The sequence below is a fragment of the Rutidosis leptorrhynchoides genome, chromosome 6 (genome assembly GCF_046630445.1).
Source record: "Rutidosis leptorrhynchoides isolate AG116_Rl617_1_P2 chromosome 6, CSIRO_AGI_Rlap_v1, whole genome shotgun sequence".
NCBI lineage: Eukaryota > Viridiplantae > Streptophyta > Magnoliopsida > Asterales > Asteraceae > Rutidosis > Rutidosis leptorrhynchoides.
The window spans coordinates 382,466,659-382,485,143 of record NC_092338.1 but is presented as its reverse complement, the minus strand read 5'-3'; the positions used below and the strand labels follow the sequence as shown (position 1 = coordinate 382,485,143).

The following is an 18,485-nucleotide window of genomic DNA, read 5'->3' as shown; positions in this document are numbered from 1 at the left end:
ATATATGTACATATTTGTTCTAGGTTCGTGAATCGACCAGTGGCCAAGTCTTACTTCCCGACGAAGTAAAAATCTGTGAAAGTGAGTTATAGTCCCACTTTTAAAATCTAATATTTTGGGATGAGAATACATGCAGCTTTATAAATGTTTTACAAAATAGACACAAGTAAGCAAAACTACATTCTATGGTTGGATTATTAAACCGAATATCGCCCTTCAAGTCTGGTAGCCTAAGAATTAGGGAAATGGCCCCTATTTGACGCGAATTCTAAAGATAGATCTATTGGGCTTAACAACCCCCATTCAGGTTATGGATGGTTTAGTACTTCGAGATTATTATACAGACGAGAGGTTCTGTTTTGGGAATATTCTATGCATTAAGTTAACGTTGGTTACCAGGTGTTCAACATATGAATGATTTTTATCTCTATGCAGTTTGCGAAATGCCTGATAAGAGATGTGTTATAAAAATGAAATCTTGTGGTCTATTATTATGATTTAATAATATGTAGGTTAAACCTATAACTCACCAACAATTTTGTTGACGTTTTAAGCATGTTTATTCTCAGGTGATTATTAAGAGCTTCCGCTGTTGCATACTAAATTAAGGACAAGATTTGGAGTCCATGCTTGTATAATATTGTTTAAAAACTGCATTCGAAGACTTTTGTTGATGTGTAATATTATTGTAAACCATTATGTAATGGTCGTGTGAAAAACGCTATATTTTAGATTATCGTTATTTGATAATCGTCGTAATATTTTAAAGGTTATGGTTTGTTTTAAAATCGAATGCAGTCTTTGAAAAATGTCTCATATAGAGGTCAAAACCTCGCGACGAAATCAATTAATATGGAACGTTTATAATCAATATGAACGGGACATTTCAAAATTGAACTTCGAAACTTTGCAGATAGTTTAAACTAAAGGTTTCTAACATATTTGCATTTCTAGATTTTGAAAATCATTAAGAATTCTAAGAATTTGTTAAAATGTATACGTACAGGGGACTAGAGCTTCGCTTCTGTATTTTTTTGATTAATTCATCGATCAATTGCAATTAAATGGTATTGTGTGGTTGTTAATGAAAGAAGAAAATCAAAATGAAGTGGTTTTCACAATTGAATTGATCGTTTGTTACATATAATTAAATGGTAGACTTGATCATTCGTTCAAAAGGGAAAAGACAGAAAAAAATAAATAAAAAATAAAAGGAGATAACAATTGTTAACTGAATTGGCTGGGGGTTGTAATGTAGTGATTTGGAGTCGACAAGCTTAAGATTCGTGAGCAGGATATGATGCAAAAGTTTCAACAACCAGATCGTGATATAATACAGAATCAACTCTTATATCTGATTTTAGTATTAATTCATAAATAAATATATTAATAATAGTAATATTAATAATAATAATAATAATATTTATAATAATAATAATAATAGTTAATAATAATCCTAACAACTACTAATAATAAAAATAACTATTAATAATACTCTTAAATTTGATATTATTAATGATAATAATAATTTGTATTATCTTTATAATAGTATTTATAATATTAATAATGATTTTAATGATAATGGTAATTATAAAATAAAAGGATAATCTTAATAATGACTAAAATCATACTCTTACTACTAGTTATAATACTACTAACATTAATGTTACAAATATTAATCTTAATATTAATAATAATATTAATGAAAGTAATGATAATAATATAACTTTAATATTTTAACTTGTACTTAAATTTTATTATTAGTATTATATAGTAATATATTAAACATTTAATATTTATACATTTAATATATTTTACAATATAATATACTACTTATATTGAGTAGTAACTTCTTATATATATATATATATATATATATATATATATATATATATATATATATATATATATATATATATATATATATATATATATATATACATATATATATATATATATATATAAGAAATGTACAAATAATAAGTATTAATAGGTATCACATATATGCCTATAAGTTCATAATAATATCATGTATATATTTATATATAATTACTTATTTGTTTATTATTTTATATGTTTAATTCCAATTGATTTATTTTATTAACTCAAAGTATCATATATACATTTTTATTCACATATAACTGTTCGTGAATCGTCGGGGATGGTCAAAGATTTAAGTGTATCGATGTAAACAGTTCAAAGATTTTGAGATTCAATTAAATAGGCTTTGCTTATCAAGTCAAAATTAAATAAGAATTAAGTTTAAATTTGGTCGGAAATCTCCGGGTCGTCACATACATGTGGGCCCCATAAGTCGATTTCAAGTTTATTTTTATTTCTTTTGAATATTAAATCAATAATAAAAATTATCCATAGTATATACTATTATATAATATAGAGAATACAAATATAGCCGTTGTATTTTTAAAAAATAATAATAATTAAATTTACATTATAAATACTCATACACCATTTTACACACTCCAACTATTAATTTCTCATCTTTCACTCTTAAAAACAAAAAATTAAACACAGAATTGGATAATTCTATAAATTCCGATAGCGAGAACGAAGGCAATAGGCGGATTCCGATCTAGATTTGATTGCACTCGGAGTGGGCAATACTTGTCAAGTCGTTTAGATGTCCAATCGAACCAAAAGGTTTAAAGATTAAAAGATTTCAAGAAGTGGCAAGAAAAGACGTCGAACGAGCTTTCGGGGTACTTCAAGGTCGTTGGACAATACTAAAACACCCCGCAAACCGTATAAAATCAATAAGACACGACAGATCATGTACACTTGTGTTATACTACACAACATGATTACATGATATAACACGCGCAATATATGCAACTTTGAAGAAGACTATCTCAAAAACTCAGATAATATCCTGCGACGTACGTGGACCGAAAGACTTGAAATTCATGAACGCATGTCACGAGAGTTGCGAGATCGAGCACATTTGGATACTTTCGGATGATAATCATGTTCGAAACAATTAGTATTATTTATTGTCTTTAATTTTATTTATCATTGTAAGGTTTTTATTTATTTATTTAATGTAATGTTTAATTTATATTTATATATATTATGTAATGTTTTATTTTTATTTTGTAATATGTTATTTATATTATATATATATTTTGTATTTAAATAATAATTTAAATGAGTTAAACTTTGATGGTGGAGTATATGATAAGAAGAGATTAGTTAAAGGAATGACAAATGTTTTTGCGTTGACGCTAATGTCAATGAGAGAAGTTCTGTCAAAAGCTGTTACGATATGGAGTTGTCTAAAAGTATTAGAAAAAAATGTTAAAACAATTTGGTGACGCTTTACGAAATACAAGTAAAGATAAAGATCTAGTGAGATCAAATTCATTTTTCAGGATGGACAATAAATTGACGGGTGCATTTCATTATGCTGTTTATTTTTCTAAAAACAACATAAAAACTGAAACAACTAAAAGAGAACATGAAGAATTGATTTTTAAGGAAAACACAAAATTTTATAGTATCATATTAAGAATTTAAAATTAATTTGATGAAATACTTTAGGCTTTCTTTATCAAATTAGTAGGGTTCATTTCACTGATACACTTAAAATCCCAAAACCACCCCAAATGTAACCCCAAATTCCATCAAATTTCCAATTTCTAAATCACCACAATCCACCGTCATGCCACCACCACGATCCACCATCACAATCCTCCTCACCACCCTTATCCTAACCACCCTTCCACCACCACACCACCAACAACAACAACAATCCGATCTAGACTCCGATTGCACCGACCGTTGGATCCACATCCGCCACCTCCCACCACCCTTCAACCTCCACATCCTCAACAACTGCTCCTCCACCCACCACCCATTCTCCACCAATTTCTGCCCTTTCACCACCAACCACGGCCTCGGTATCAAAACACACAACCAATCACATTCCTGGTACCGTACAGACCCTTCCCTCCTTGAACTCTTCTTCCACCGCCGTATGCTTGAATACCCATGTCTCACCGCCGACCCATCTGCCGCCGACGCCGTCTACCTCCCTTATTACGCCGCCCTTGATTCCCGCCATTACCTCTACGGTTCTGATTACAATTCCTCCGATCAACACGGCCGCAAATTAGCCAACTTTCTCCGGCAAGATTCACCGGAGATCTGGAATAAGCATCTGGGTCATGACCATTTTCTTGTTCTCGCCGGAAGTGCGTGGGATTTCAGTCAACCGTTAAGTAACGGTAACGGCGAGAATAATCCTAGGTTATGGGGTACTTCTTTTCTTGAATTACCTGACTTTTATAATGTAACGGTGTTAACTTTGGAATCTAGAGCATACCCATTTCAAGAAATGTCAATCCCATATTTAACTTCATTTCATCCACCAAATTTAGCACTTTTTGAATCATGGATTAAAAGGGTTAAAAGATCTAAAAGAACAACTTTAATGTTGTTTGCTGGTGGTGGTGGGATATCGAGTACTCCGAATGTAAGACGTAGTATTCGATTAGAATGTGAAAACAATTCAAGGTTATGTGAGTTTGTTGATTGTTCAAATGGGATTTGTGAACATGATCCAATTAAGTTTATGAAACCAATGTTGCATTCTAGTTTTTGTTTGCAACCGCCTGGTGACACGCCAACTAGGCGATCGACGTTTGATAGTGTTTTGGCTGGTTGTATACCGGTGTTTTTTGAAGAGTTGTCGGCGAAAAAGCAGTACAGGTGGCATTTACCGGAGGATAAGTATGAGGAGTTTTCGGTTATGATTCCGAAAGAGGATGTGGTGTTTAAAGGGGTGAGCGTTTTCGAGGTTTTGAACGAAATACCGACAAGTGAAGTGAGGAAGATGAGGGAGAGATTGATTGAAATGATTCCTAGAATTGTTTACAGGAAACATGGGAGTTCATTGGGTTTAAGGACTAAAAAAGATGCATTTGATATTGCTATTGAAGGTACACTTCAAAGGATTAAAGCTAGGCTTGAAGATATTAGTGATCAATAACAGATTTATATAAAGGTTTTGTTTGTAATTTAGGGAGTGTTTGAAATTATGTTTTGAGAATTAATTATGTGTTTTAGATAATTATAATGGAATAACCATTTGTAGCTAAACATGTTATATATTATGGTATTTGGATATTATAATGGAATAATCATTTGTAGCTAAACATGTTATATATTATGGTATTTGTATTTGCTTATATTGTTTGATAGCGCGATAATCTAATAATCAATTTTGTAAGTGTTTGATAAAGCATATTATCTGAAAAATTAACAAACAAATAGGAAGAAAAATAAGCGGAAATAGAAAGAATTTGATAATCACATGGACTTTACTTTTTCATTTTCACGTTTTTGTCTCTTAAATCGCAACTAATTGATTTCAAAATGAATTTCTCTAACACTATTAATTATTTATTTACAATTTGAAAACGTAATAATCATATAGGTCATCTTCTAATTGCTAAGCTAACACCCTCTTCATGTCTTAATATTGTTTGTTTACTAGAGAATTTGTAGAAAGAAACTACCTTTATATGTTTATTACAATAAAGATGATGATGATTAAAGAGAAAAACAAAACAAAAACTGATGAGAATTTAGATTTTGGAAATAATGTACAACATCTTTCATCCTACATTCACCAAATAACTGAAGTATACAAAATAATGGTTAAAAAGACAACAAATTTAACCCCATCTCAGGATAGCAGAACCCCATGTAAGACCAGCACCGAACCCAGCAGTCGCTATGGTTTGACCTTGTTTGACTTTGCCACTTCTAACCGCTTCGTCTAACGCCAATGGGATAGAAGCTGCACTCGTGTTACCGTAGTTTGCTAGATTTGATATCACCCTATCTTTTGGTATTTCTAGTCTTGTTGCTACTCCATCAAGGATTCTTTGGTTCGCCTGCACATAAAAATGAACAAAATTACATAAATATAAATCTTGAAAATGAAGTTAATTGAATCTTGATTCGTCTGTGACAGACTATTACAATCCCTCTGTCTGCCCGTTTAACTAAAAGGTGACAATTTTGACCCATTTTTTACTTATGAATGAGTCCATTTGTATAACAACCCTCACTTTTCGACTTCCGATTTTACTAAAATACCTAGAGTTGTTATATACGAATAAATTTAACGTTGACCGAATAAACGTACGCTTAAAATAAATAATATAATTATAAATATTATAAATAAGATTATGATATATAATATAACATAATTACATCAATGAATATATATATATATATATATATATATATATATATAATATTTATATTACTTTTGTTATTTAGTTAATAGAATATATAATTAACTAAATAATACATAATATTATAACATTTATAAAACTAATAAAAACTATAAATTAATAATCATAAATTTTAATTTTTATAAAAACTAAATATAATAATAATTTTTATATAAAATTCGTATTTAATAATTAAACAAATATAGAAATAAAATGTTAAATGTTCTTAGAAATATATTAAACAAATTTTTTTATAGAATTTTATACAAAAAAAAAAATCAAAACTATATCTACTTTTAATAAATAAATACAAAAATACAAACTACTTTTTCTTTTAAGATTTACTTTTAATAAAAATACAAACTACTTTTATTTTAAGATTTACTTTTAATAAAAATACAAACTACTTTTTCTTATTTTAACTTTTAAGATTTACTTTTAATAAAAATACAAACTACTTTTTCTTATTTTAACTTTTAAGATTTACTTTTAATAAAAATACAAAATACTTTTTTTATTTTAACTTTTAAGATTTTACTTTTAATAAAAATACAAACTACTTTTTCTTATTTTAACTTTTATGATTTTACTTTTAATAAAAATACAAACTACTTTTTCTTATTTTAACTTTTAAGATTTACTTTTAATAAAAATACAAAATACTTTTTCTTATTTTAACTTTTAAGATTTTACTTTTAATAAAAATACAAACTACTTTTTCTTATTTTAACTTTTAAGATTTTACTTTTAATAAAAATACAAACTACTTTTTCTTATTTTAACTTTTAAAATTTACTTTTAATAAAAATACAAAATACTTTTTCTTATTTTAACTTTTAAGATTTTACTTTTAATAAAAATACAAACTACTTTTTCTTATTTTAACTTTTAAGATTTAACTTTTAATAAAAATACAAACTATTTTTTTTTATTTTAACTTTTAAGATTTACTTTTAATAAAAATACAAAATAATTTTTCTTATTTTAACTTTTAAGATTTACTTATTTTATTTTAAATTTTTTTTACCTAACATTTTCAACTATAAATACCACATACATTTCTCATTTCAAACTTACACCTTAATCTCTCATTTCTCTCTTAAAGAACTACTTCTAGTTGATATCTCGGTCACTTACTTGCTTTACTTTCCTTTCTTGCGTGGAATACTTCAACTGCTATTTAAGGTGAGTTTCATTTGCTCCCTTTTTATATATATTTTTGGGCTGAGAATACATGCGCTGATTTATAAATGTTTTACGAAATAGGCACAAGTACTAAAACTAATTCTATGTGGGTTTAAACCAGAAATATACCCTTAGCTTGGTAACATTAAACTACTTGTCTATGTACGGTAGGCGCGAATCCTAAAGATAGATCTATTGGGTCTGACAAACCCCATCCTGACTATGGGATGTTTTAGTACTTCGAGGTTATTTTAAACACACCTGATCTGGTGTACTTCAGAGGGTAAAACATGAACGTTAAGGCTTGTTACCGGGTGCCTACAACTTATAGAATGCTTTTATACACTTGCTAGTGTACGGATATTTATGAAACTGAAATCTTGTGGCCTATTATTATAACGGAAATGATTGATTTTGATAAACTAATGAACTCACCAACCTTTTTGGTTGACACTTTAAGCATGTTTTGTCTCAGGTGACGAATAAGATGATTGCCATGATTGCTACCTGATGAATTGAATGCTGCTACATGGAGTCTTCATTTCATTACATTTACTTTGCATTAAGACTATTATTATTATTTCAGTTTAAATTTGATGTAAAACTTTTAATGCTTCCGCTGTTTATTAATAAATGTTTTATTCAAAACGTCTCATATAGAGTCGTTCTCGTTTATACAACTGTGATTTGATATAATTAGTCACAAATACCCTAGGCCCTAATTTGGGGGTGTGACAGATTGGTATCAGAGCAGGTTGTTGTAGAGAACCAGGATTGCATTTTATGTGTGCCTTATACAATTAGGTACCTTAGCAATGTAGGACTACAACTTTCCTTGACCATAGTGCCTTTAATTGTTGCCTTTAATTGATAAATGCTACACTATACCTTAGAAACTATACTTAAATCTTAAGATTATAACATACACGATAATGTGAAATTACTCGAACGTCAACGCTACTTAAGGCCTAGGGTGATCCTTGGTACCACTATGGGACGCTTGTGGATTTCGAATGCCAAACTTAGATTTTGGTCGAGAATTCCTGGGCCAACCGGTAACAATTGATCATTCAAGTGACTCGGCGGTGGCATAGATGTTTGGGTATGGTGCACAATATCAAACCTGACTATAGTGATCATACAACACTTAGTCACTTACGCACTTAATAAGTGGTGAACTTATTAAGAACAACTCACCTAGTCATCTATCCTGGTTTTGTGTATTACATATGTATTACATGAAATATTATCCAAGATTTTTGAAACTCCTATAATTCATACTCAAACGTATATAACTCCCTGTTATATCACGAACCTATATGCCTTATGCCTTTATGCATCGGTTTGCGAACCAGGAAATGTCATTGGGTTATCACAGTATACGAATTGAAAGTCTTTAATCGAAAGATTATTAGATTACATACTTATCATTTTATAATCTCGACACGTCATACTGCCATTATTAGAGTATAGACAAATCATATCTTAGCATATCTATTCCCAATAGACCTTGTCTAACACTTTTCCTAAATTTCCTCCGTAAATTACGGAAATCTTTCTGCTATATATACGTATTCAAGGAGATGAATAAATCATTCAATATTTAACACCCATTTCATATCAAACCCTATTCCAAACACATAATATGGATTTCTCTCCTAATTCCTCAAGTTCTTCTAGCTCCAAAGATAGCGTGACAGGAGCACACCCACCGATCAATTACCGTGATTTCTTTAGAAAATGGAGATGGGTTCGCGAAATACTCACCCTATGGAGAAATGAAGAAGGTACTCCTTATCACGAGCCAAACTTACCACCAAACGTCGGAGTACTCGATCCTCTTACTGGTGAACCTGTTCGCAATACCGTTTTCACACTTTTCGCAAGGATTTTCCGCCTCGAAGGTCGACTCGATGTAACCAACGACAATATTCGTCCTCTACTCTCGAATTCTAACCAGAAAGGGTTATTAGAAGAAGTTAGAAGACTTCGAACTAAATATCAAGAATTGACAAACCTTACAGAGGAATGGGTAGAACAAATCCATAGACTCGAGCGTAAAGTAGAAACCCTGGAGGAAATAGTGCGCGATTTGGTAGCTAGGCTCACACTTACTAACCAAGTACCACAAGCAGCACCAACAGCAGTACCAGCACCAGCACCAGCATCACCAGTACTATCAGCATCACCACCAACAGCATCAGCTTCACCAACAACAACATCAGCATCCCATGTCTCAACATCATAATCGGTACCTCAAACATCGACATCATACGCCCATAGATACTAAGGAATATTAGTAATAATGAGTTAAGATGTATTGACTCATTCTTCCTGAAGAATTATATATGTATACTTTATATATATGGTTTGGAACAATAATAAATCTTTTCGTACTAAACTATTACGTGTGAATCTTAACTTGTATGTACTACTTGGTTAATTCATATCACTAATACGCTATGATGTACATCCTTCGTTAATGACTTAACAATCATTAATCACTGCTTCAGTACAATAAACTCCATTTCATAATAAACTAAGTGTATTATTCAAATGCATGTGTGATTTTACACTCCTATTTTTCGATGTACTCGAAAATTTCTCGAAAACATCATTTGTGCCTTATGAATTTCACAAGAAATCCACGAGCATCAACATCATTTACTGAGGTATATTAATAACAATGAACGATGAAGTATTGATTCATAACTTCATTAAAGAAATATTCCGCGACGATTATGTAATCTCTAAAGTTTTGGAGATTATTTATTCTCGTTTCAACCGTAAATCAAATGAGTTTAATATCATATTAACTTATTAAATCCATAATTACATCTGAAGAAAATATATATGTATGTATATTTTCATAAAGATTGTATTTAAAAATTCTTTTGTACAAACTGTTAATTGTGAAAATATTTTAACGGGTAGGTAATACCTAAGAAATATCTAACATTCACATTAATATATTACATTGTACATTCTTCAAAATCCTTGAAAACATATCAGATTGATAATCAATGATTCAGATCAGTTAACCTTGAGAATGCTGATGAAGCAGCAAAAGCTGTAGATGGCCTTAATGACCAGAAGCTTGATAATAAAGAATTGTGTGTTGGAAAAGCTCAAAAGAATATCTGGTATTGAAAGACGGATTGAGCAAAACATGAAGGAGACCAAGGACAAATCCCAAGGACTAAACCTATAACCAAAGAATCTAGATGATTCGATTTCTGAAGGAAATCACAGAAGATCTTTTTACGCATTCTAAATCCTTACAGAAGAATTTCTTCATTATCCATCGATTTTAGAAATTCTAAAATATCATCATATCTTTCGTTATAAATATCCTCGATATTTCTAAAGATATCTTCATAACGATTCTTATTCGCAATTAATTATCTCTTTGCAATATCTTTATTACATCATAAACGAAAACTGTTTAAGTTTCTATATTCCGTAAAATTTAAATTCAAATTTTGAATGATTTGAAGTAGTGTTGAGAATTGAAGCATGAGTTAGTATAATATAATGACGTCAGGCCAACATGATTATATTACAGTAAGTCATGCTAAATTTTTAATGGAAGATGATGATTCATAGACTTTATAATCATCATTTGCCATGTTACACGACTCTTACATTCTACTTAATCTCTGAACATATCAAGCAAATATATTCTTGATAGTTCTATCCTCAGTAATTCTGGTAATTTACCAAATCAAATCGTGATATTACGCTTAGAACAGTAGGTCCATTCGAAACTTCATACCTACAAATTCTGGACCATTACTCGCTTTACTTAGAGTCGAGAGGAGAATAAAAAGGCAAAGAGCTCCGACATATAAGGGAAAATATGTAGCCCGATAACGATACCGAAATTACAAACCGTGTATATCAATACGTATTGCAACGTAAAGACATGGGAGAATTAAAAACACTATAACCCCAAGGTAATAGTAGAAGAAAACAAATTCCTCTAGTGGTAAATGAAAAAGAAGAATGACTGAAATGATAGTCAGAAGAATATCCAGGATAAGAACTGGATAGAGCATTCTCACAATCTTTGGAAGTATGAATTGAGGAAGAAAGTATAGAAGTGGTGATGATAATGAAACGGAAGAAGCTAATTTATAGCAAAATTCCAAACACATCAATTGAAGCAATTCACCTCATTTAATCAAAGAAAATTTCAAATTCCTTAATTACCGGAGAATCAAATCTTATGGATTACGAAGATTTCCTTTAATCCCTTGAATTCCAAAAATCAATCATGACTACGTCAAAAGTTAAGGCGAACATTTAATTTCTCATTCACTCTTTTACAATAGCTTCGTTTATACGCTTCCTATAATCAAATCGTTTTATCCATATTATTCAGTAGTGATAAAACTTTATTTTTTTCAACTTATATTCATCATTACAATATTCTTGTTGTAAACAATGATGATCTCTATCAAACTTCATGACTATAATTTTCAAGAACTACTCTCTGTTTTGTCTACCCTAATATTGTGACATAAACACTCAAAGTTTTAAATAAGCTCAATATTATTCATAACACTTTTCATGTGTTCAGTTTACTAAAATGCTCGTATAACACCATCATCCCTTTTGAGGATAACCTAGTCAAATGACACTCTTATTAATCCTTTAGATAACCTCCGCATTAATGATAAAATGCACTTTATAGAAGAACCTGTAAGAAATTAGGGTTCGTATTATTTAAATGCATGAAACAGAACAATATTCTATCCGTTGGAATTCACGAAAGGCCCCGAACCTACCTGGGAACGTGAAGACCAGATAAAACGTAAATATCCTCATTTAGGTACGAACAACGCTGATTGATGGCGAAAACTAAATTTCGGGACGAAATTTCTTTTAACGGGTAGGTACTATAACAACCCTCACTTTTCGACTTCCGATTTTACTAAAATACCTAGAGTTGTTATATACGAATAAATTTAACGTTGACCGAATAAACGTACGCTTAAAATAAATAATATAATTATAAATATTATAAATAAGATTATGATATATAATATAACATAATTACATCAATGAATATATATATATATATATATATATATATAATATTTATATTACTTTTGTTATTTAGTTAATAGAATATATAATTAACTAAATAATACATAATATTATAACATTTATAAAACTAATAAAAACTATAAATTAATAATCATAAATTTTAATTTTTATAAAAACTAAATATAATAATAATTTTTATATAAAATTCGTATTTAATAATTAAACAAATATAGAAATAAAATGTTAAATGTTCTTAGAAATATATTAAACAAATTTTTTTATAGAATTTTATACAAAAAAAAAAAATCAAAACTATATCTACTTTTAATAAATAAATACAAAAATACAAACTACTTTTTCTTTTAAGATTTACTTTTAATAAAAATACAAACTACTTTTATTTTAAGATTTACTTTTAATAAAAATACAAACTACTTTTTCTTATTTTAACTTTTAAGATTTACTTTTAATAAAAATACAAACTACTTTTTCTTATTTTAACTTTTAAGATTTACTTTTAATAAAAATACAAAATACTTTTTTTATTTTAACTTTTAAGATTTTACTTTTAATAAAAATACAAACTACTTTTTCTTATTTTAACTTTTATGATTTTACTTTTAATAAAAATACAAACTACTTTTTCTTATTTTAACTTTTAAGATTTACTTTTAATAAAAATACAAAATACTTTTTCTTATTTTAACTTTTAAGATTTTACTTTTAATAAAAATACAAACTACTTTTTCTTATTTTAACTTTTAAGATTTTACTTTTAATAAAAATACAAACTACTTTTTCTTATTTTAACTTTTAAAATTTACTTTTAATAAAAATACAAAATACTTTTTCTTATTTTAACTTTTAAGATTTTACTTTTAATAAAAATACAAACTACTTTTTCTTATTTTAACTTTTAAGATTTAACTTTTAATAAAAATACAAACTATTTTTTTTTATTTTAACTTTTAAGATTTACTTTTAATAAAAATACAAAATAATTTTTCTTATTTTAACTTTTAAGATTTACTTATTTTATTTTAAATTTTTTTTACCTAACATTTTCAACTATAAATACCACATACATTTCTCATTTCAAACTTACACCTTAATCTCTCATTTCTCTCTTAAAGAACTACTTCTAGTTGATATCTCGGTCACTTACTTGCTTTACTTTCCTTTCTTGCGTGGAATACTTCAACTGCTATTTAAGGTGAGTTTCATTTGCTCCCTTTTTATATATATTTTTGGGCTGAGAATACATGCGCTGATTTATAAATGTTTTACGAAATAGGCACAAGTACTAAAACTAATTCTATGTGGGTTTAAACCAGAAATATACCCTTAGCTTGGTAACATTAAACTACTTGTCTATGTACGGTAGGCGCGAATCCTAAAGATAGATCTATTGGGTCTGACAAACCCCATCCTGACTATGGGATGTTTTAGTACTTCGAGGTTATTTTAAACACACCTGATCTGGTGTACTTCAGAGGGTAAAACATGAACGTTAAGGCTTGTTACCGGGTGCCTACAACTTATAGAATGCTTTTATACACTTGCTAGTGTACGGATATTTATGAAACTGAAATCTTGTGGCCTATTATTATAACGGAAATGATTGATTTTGATAAACTAATGAACTCACCAACCTTTTTGGTTGACACTTTAAGCATGTTTTGTCTCAGGTGACGAATAAGATGATTGCCATGATTGCTACCTGATGAATTGAATGCTGCTACATGGAGTCTTCATTTCATTACATTTACTTTGCATTAAGACTATTATTATTATTTCAGTTTAAATTTGATGTAAAACTTTTAATGCTTCCGCTGTTTATTAATAAATGTTTTATTCAAAACGTCTCATATAGAGTCGTTCTCGTTTATACAACTGTGATTTGATATAATTAGTCACAAATACCCTAGGCCCTAATTTGGGGGTGTGACAATTTGAGCTGTGCTACATGCCAAAGAGGTCATATTGTTAACCAAGCAACCTGGCCTGGTCCGTTTGACTGGAACTAGAAAATGGCCCAAACTGAACCATTTTTGACACTGGGTCAAGTCAATATTTACCCAACCCATCCATCTAGCCACATCTAAACTCAGTTATAAAAGAAAGAAAGATGCACATGTTTTTGTTCAGACCTGATGGAGCAGTAGCCAGTCAATATCTGAACGATTAAGACCAGCATTTGCAAGTGAAGCCTCTATGGTCTGTGGCACAACACCAACTGCAAACCGAAAGACTTCTGTTCCATTCATTTTTATACATGAGTACGATGACCCGTTTGGAGGAAACGCGTGGGCTGAACCATTCGTACCCAAATCATGATCTGTTTCGTTTTCTTTAATCCCAGCATTCAGGTGCCTGTGGGGTATTGAAAAAGTACACATATTTTATAGCAATTACAATGAACAGAAACTATTTTTTTTATTAAGATATAATATGTAAATAAATACCTGTTTCCGTCACCATCACTGTGCAAGTCAAAACCAAATAAACCGTCCTGTTCAATATCACATGCCTTTAAAAAAATCAAAGAATTAGTCAATTGCTAGTAGGTTGTATCTGCGTACTATAACAATACATATACACGGTCAAAATGAGGTTGGGTTGCTTGTAGAAGGAAAAAAAAAAAAAACTGCACGATTGCTTGCAAGTAATTATAGTGTTTAGTATGACTAATAAAACAATATTGTTTATGATAATAGTTTAAATCTTTGACTCATTGCCCCTTAAGCTACTCTTTTTACTTGACACGTTTGAGTTAAAACATAACTCCAAACTGCCCGTTTATGAATGGTTAGAATTGCCACCTGTGTCCTTAACTTGCTGAACGAACGACCCAAAACTATATATTAATGAACTTTCAAGGATTACTAAAGCATGAAAACTGAAGCAGCTACGTTATACAATATCGTCATCAGTGAGAACATGAACCATCTTGTATCTTGTGGGACCCATATTCTTTGCTACTCAGTTGCAGATTAAAGACTTCAAAAAAGAGTATTGTGCTAATTGGTATGCAGCTTATTAGTACTCACTCTTTTATTATTTGTCAAATATTTATATTTATATACCTTTTAGTTAATATATACAAAAACGAGACACCCTATGACCTTAAGGACCCAAATCAAACAGACAACTTACATATAACAATGGTAATATACTGATATGCACACAAAAAAAGTGACTCGCGAATGAAATAATAAATACCTGAACCAAAACGGCTCCAGCAGCATCACCAAAGAGAATACACGTCCCTCTATCGGTCCAATCAACATATCGAGACAGCGAATCAGCACCAATTACAAGTACATTCTTAAAACCACCACCTAAGTTAAATTTCAATTTGTTAGAATCACAATAACTTGATCAAAAAAATCAAGAAACAATATGAAAATTAATTACAGCAATAAAAAAATATATTTTTTGTACCTCGAATGTAACATGAAGCTGATACGAGGCCTAATACAAACCCGCTACAAGCAGCTGTGATGTCAAAAGACAGTGGGTTCCCTTTACATCCGAGTGCTTTTTGAATCTAACGTGATAATAAAGAAGCATCAGTCAATAATAAAGTTTCACATACAGTTTTTATAAATTAAAACACGCTCAAGAATAAAAAGTGAATGACATTATTAGTTACAGGAAAACAAGAATAATGCCACGTCATCAGGTTCAACCTGGGGGGCACCACCGAATAGATCTTCAGGGGTTGATGTACACAATAAGATAAGATCCACGTCATCAGCTTCGACGTCTGCCATTTCAAGTGCTTTTCGAGCGGCCTCTGTTGCCAGACCAGTTAAACTTTCATTACCTGTATATGCATGCACGGATAAATTATGCCACATGAATATTAGGAGAAATCGATAAACATAAAAGTAATACTCTCATCAACCGTAAACAATGAAACAGTCACACTAGGTGAAATTAACTGTAATGTATACACTATTTTATTCATTTTTTACATAAGTATCATAATAAAAAACTTAAATCATTAAATTTCATAATCCAACTTTTCTTAATAAAGTAATGCAGGAAATTTTTAATCAGTTAATTACAAAAAATATCTAACTATTATAATAACAGATCATTTCCAACCTGCTTGGCCCATTTACTTTTTTTCGATCAGTTAAATTCTTTAGCTTAACCCATTTGATTCGTTGAGAGTAAAACATAACCTGACCCATTTATAAGTAAATGAGTCGGAATTTCAGCCTCTACTTTATAAATGCTTGGAGCCTCTACCTTATGTTAATAGACTAATAATTATAATAAAATATTTTCATGAAACGCTAACCTGTAAGAATTCGTCGATTGCGAATTCCAGTTCGAGCAGATATCCATTCGTCATTAGTATCAACGATTTTAGAAAGATCATCATTAGTAATCTGGAGGTGAGGTAGAGCTGATCCACATCCAACTAGTTTGCACCCCTTTCCTACAAGCCTGCTATTTATTCATCATCAAAATTAAATAATCTTAAACCAGAAAATCGTGTTTACTTACAAACAGGACTAAACAATCTATTAATCAATAATAATCACCACCATAACAATTCTCACTTAATCTTTATTTACCTGCTTTTTCACAAACTATTAACCACTTTATCATTGCATGTTGATAAAACAAGGATTTTTTCCAACTTTCAAAGCCAAATCTTGCACCTTTTGATGCAACATTGACATACTTTATTCAAATCTAACGAAATAAACACTAGTTTGCTATAAAAATTCCAAATTTTATACATATTAAATGTAAATGTCCACAAAATGAAGTCCAAAATTTTATTTTATATGTTAGCTTTGAAGTTGTAAAACTAGGCCCTTGACCTAAAAAATCAAAATCTAATAATATCAACATTCAACACCTTTGTTAGAAAGTTGATGGATTTTTAAAGTGAAGATCCAAAAAATGAAGTATATAAAAATCAAATGAAATAGGCTAAACAAACAGATTTGTAAGCTTTTGACTTATAAAGTCAAAACACATAAATGCACAATAATACAGTAATACAATTACAATAATGGAGAACAAATTAAACCACTTTACAAGAATAATTAGAAACAGAAACCCATTAATAAAAATCTAACCTTGACACTCGAGATTCAACAGGGGTAAAACTATCAACTCCTTGAGACGAACTTGAAGAACAACGTATAATTTTCTTGAAATTAGGGTTTACAGATATAGATGGAGTGAGAAATCCAGATGCATTTGCCATTATACAGAGCAATTAAGATCTAATTTGAAGCTGAAATGAATGAATTTGTTGTTAATTTATAAATGAATTGAAACATGAATGAATGGATTACAGATATGAAAGTTGAATCATAGAGAAGAACGATATATAGATTCGATATAATCTACGGAGTAGTCGAAGCAGAGGCTATGACAACTACAATTTGAGAGGAAATCACGAGGTGAATAAATAAATAATAATAATAATAAATTAAATTAATTAATAGGAGTATTAAACCGTAGAAACACAAATCTATGGATTTGTTATGTTTTTCATTTATGGAGTATTATATTTATTTATTTATTGAGTATTTAATTAAAATTTTAAATTTAAATTAAATTTAAATTTAATTTAATAATCCATTGTTAGTTGTTTTCTTCGTTGATATTTTTGATTTTGATTTTTTTACTTGTAGAGATTTGAACATAATAAAACAAACTTTAACAAACACCACCACTAAATTAATGTTAAAAAGATGTATCAAGAAAAACTAACTTCTTAGCGCATTCTCATCAGTGTCATCTTTCACTTTGCTAATTCTAAGCAGCCATGGAAGCACAATGTTAATGTTGTATCAATCTATATACGTCCTTCATTTCGCTGATATTTGACATATTTTATCACGAGGGTGCTGTGCTTTTCTCATGTTGTACATGTAGTATTAAAAGCAAGGTTGCAAAAGACGTGAGACGGGGTTGAGACGGTCGGATCCTAAAAAAGTCGAGACGTTC

The 18,485-nt window shown here is 29.7% G+C and overlaps 2 protein-coding genes across 3 annotated transcripts; one reads left to right on the top strand and one right to left on the bottom strand.

Annotated features, from left to right (window-relative positions):
- Positions 1–3,469: 3,469 nt before the first annotated feature.
- Positions 3,470–5,138, top strand: LOC139853064 (probable xyloglucan galactosyltransferase GT19). Its single transcript, XM_071842432.1, has one exon. It carries the CDS (start codon positions 3,680–3,682, stop codon positions 5,006–5,008), a length of 1,329 nt encoding a protein of 442 aa, XP_071698533.1. The 5' UTR covers positions 3,470–3,679; the 3' UTR covers positions 5,009–5,138.
- A 433-nt stretch (positions 5,139–5,571) lies between these two features.
- Positions 5,572–17,937, bottom strand: LOC139852102 (beta-ketoacyl-[acyl-carrier-protein] synthase III A, chloroplastic-like). 2 transcript variants are annotated; one of them, XM_071841326.1, is made up of 8 exons: positions 17,606–17,937; positions 16,813–16,964; positions 16,193–16,329; positions 15,945–16,050; positions 15,723–15,841; positions 14,966–15,030; positions 14,651–14,873; positions 5,572–5,918 (listed from the first exon to the last, which is right to left on the bottom strand). In XM_071841326.1, exons 1-8 carry the CDS (start codon positions 17,734–17,736, stop codon positions 5,697–5,699), a joined length of 1,155 nt encoding a protein of 384 aa, XP_071697427.1. In that variant the 5' UTR covers positions 17,737–17,937; the 3' UTR covers positions 5,572–5,696. The 2 variants fall into 2 exon arrangements, with proteins under 2 accessions (XP_071697427.1, XP_071697428.1); XM_071841327.1 differs by having other exon boundaries at positions 16,813–16,961; positions 17,606–17,933.
- Positions 17,938–18,485: the final 548 nt, after the last annotated feature.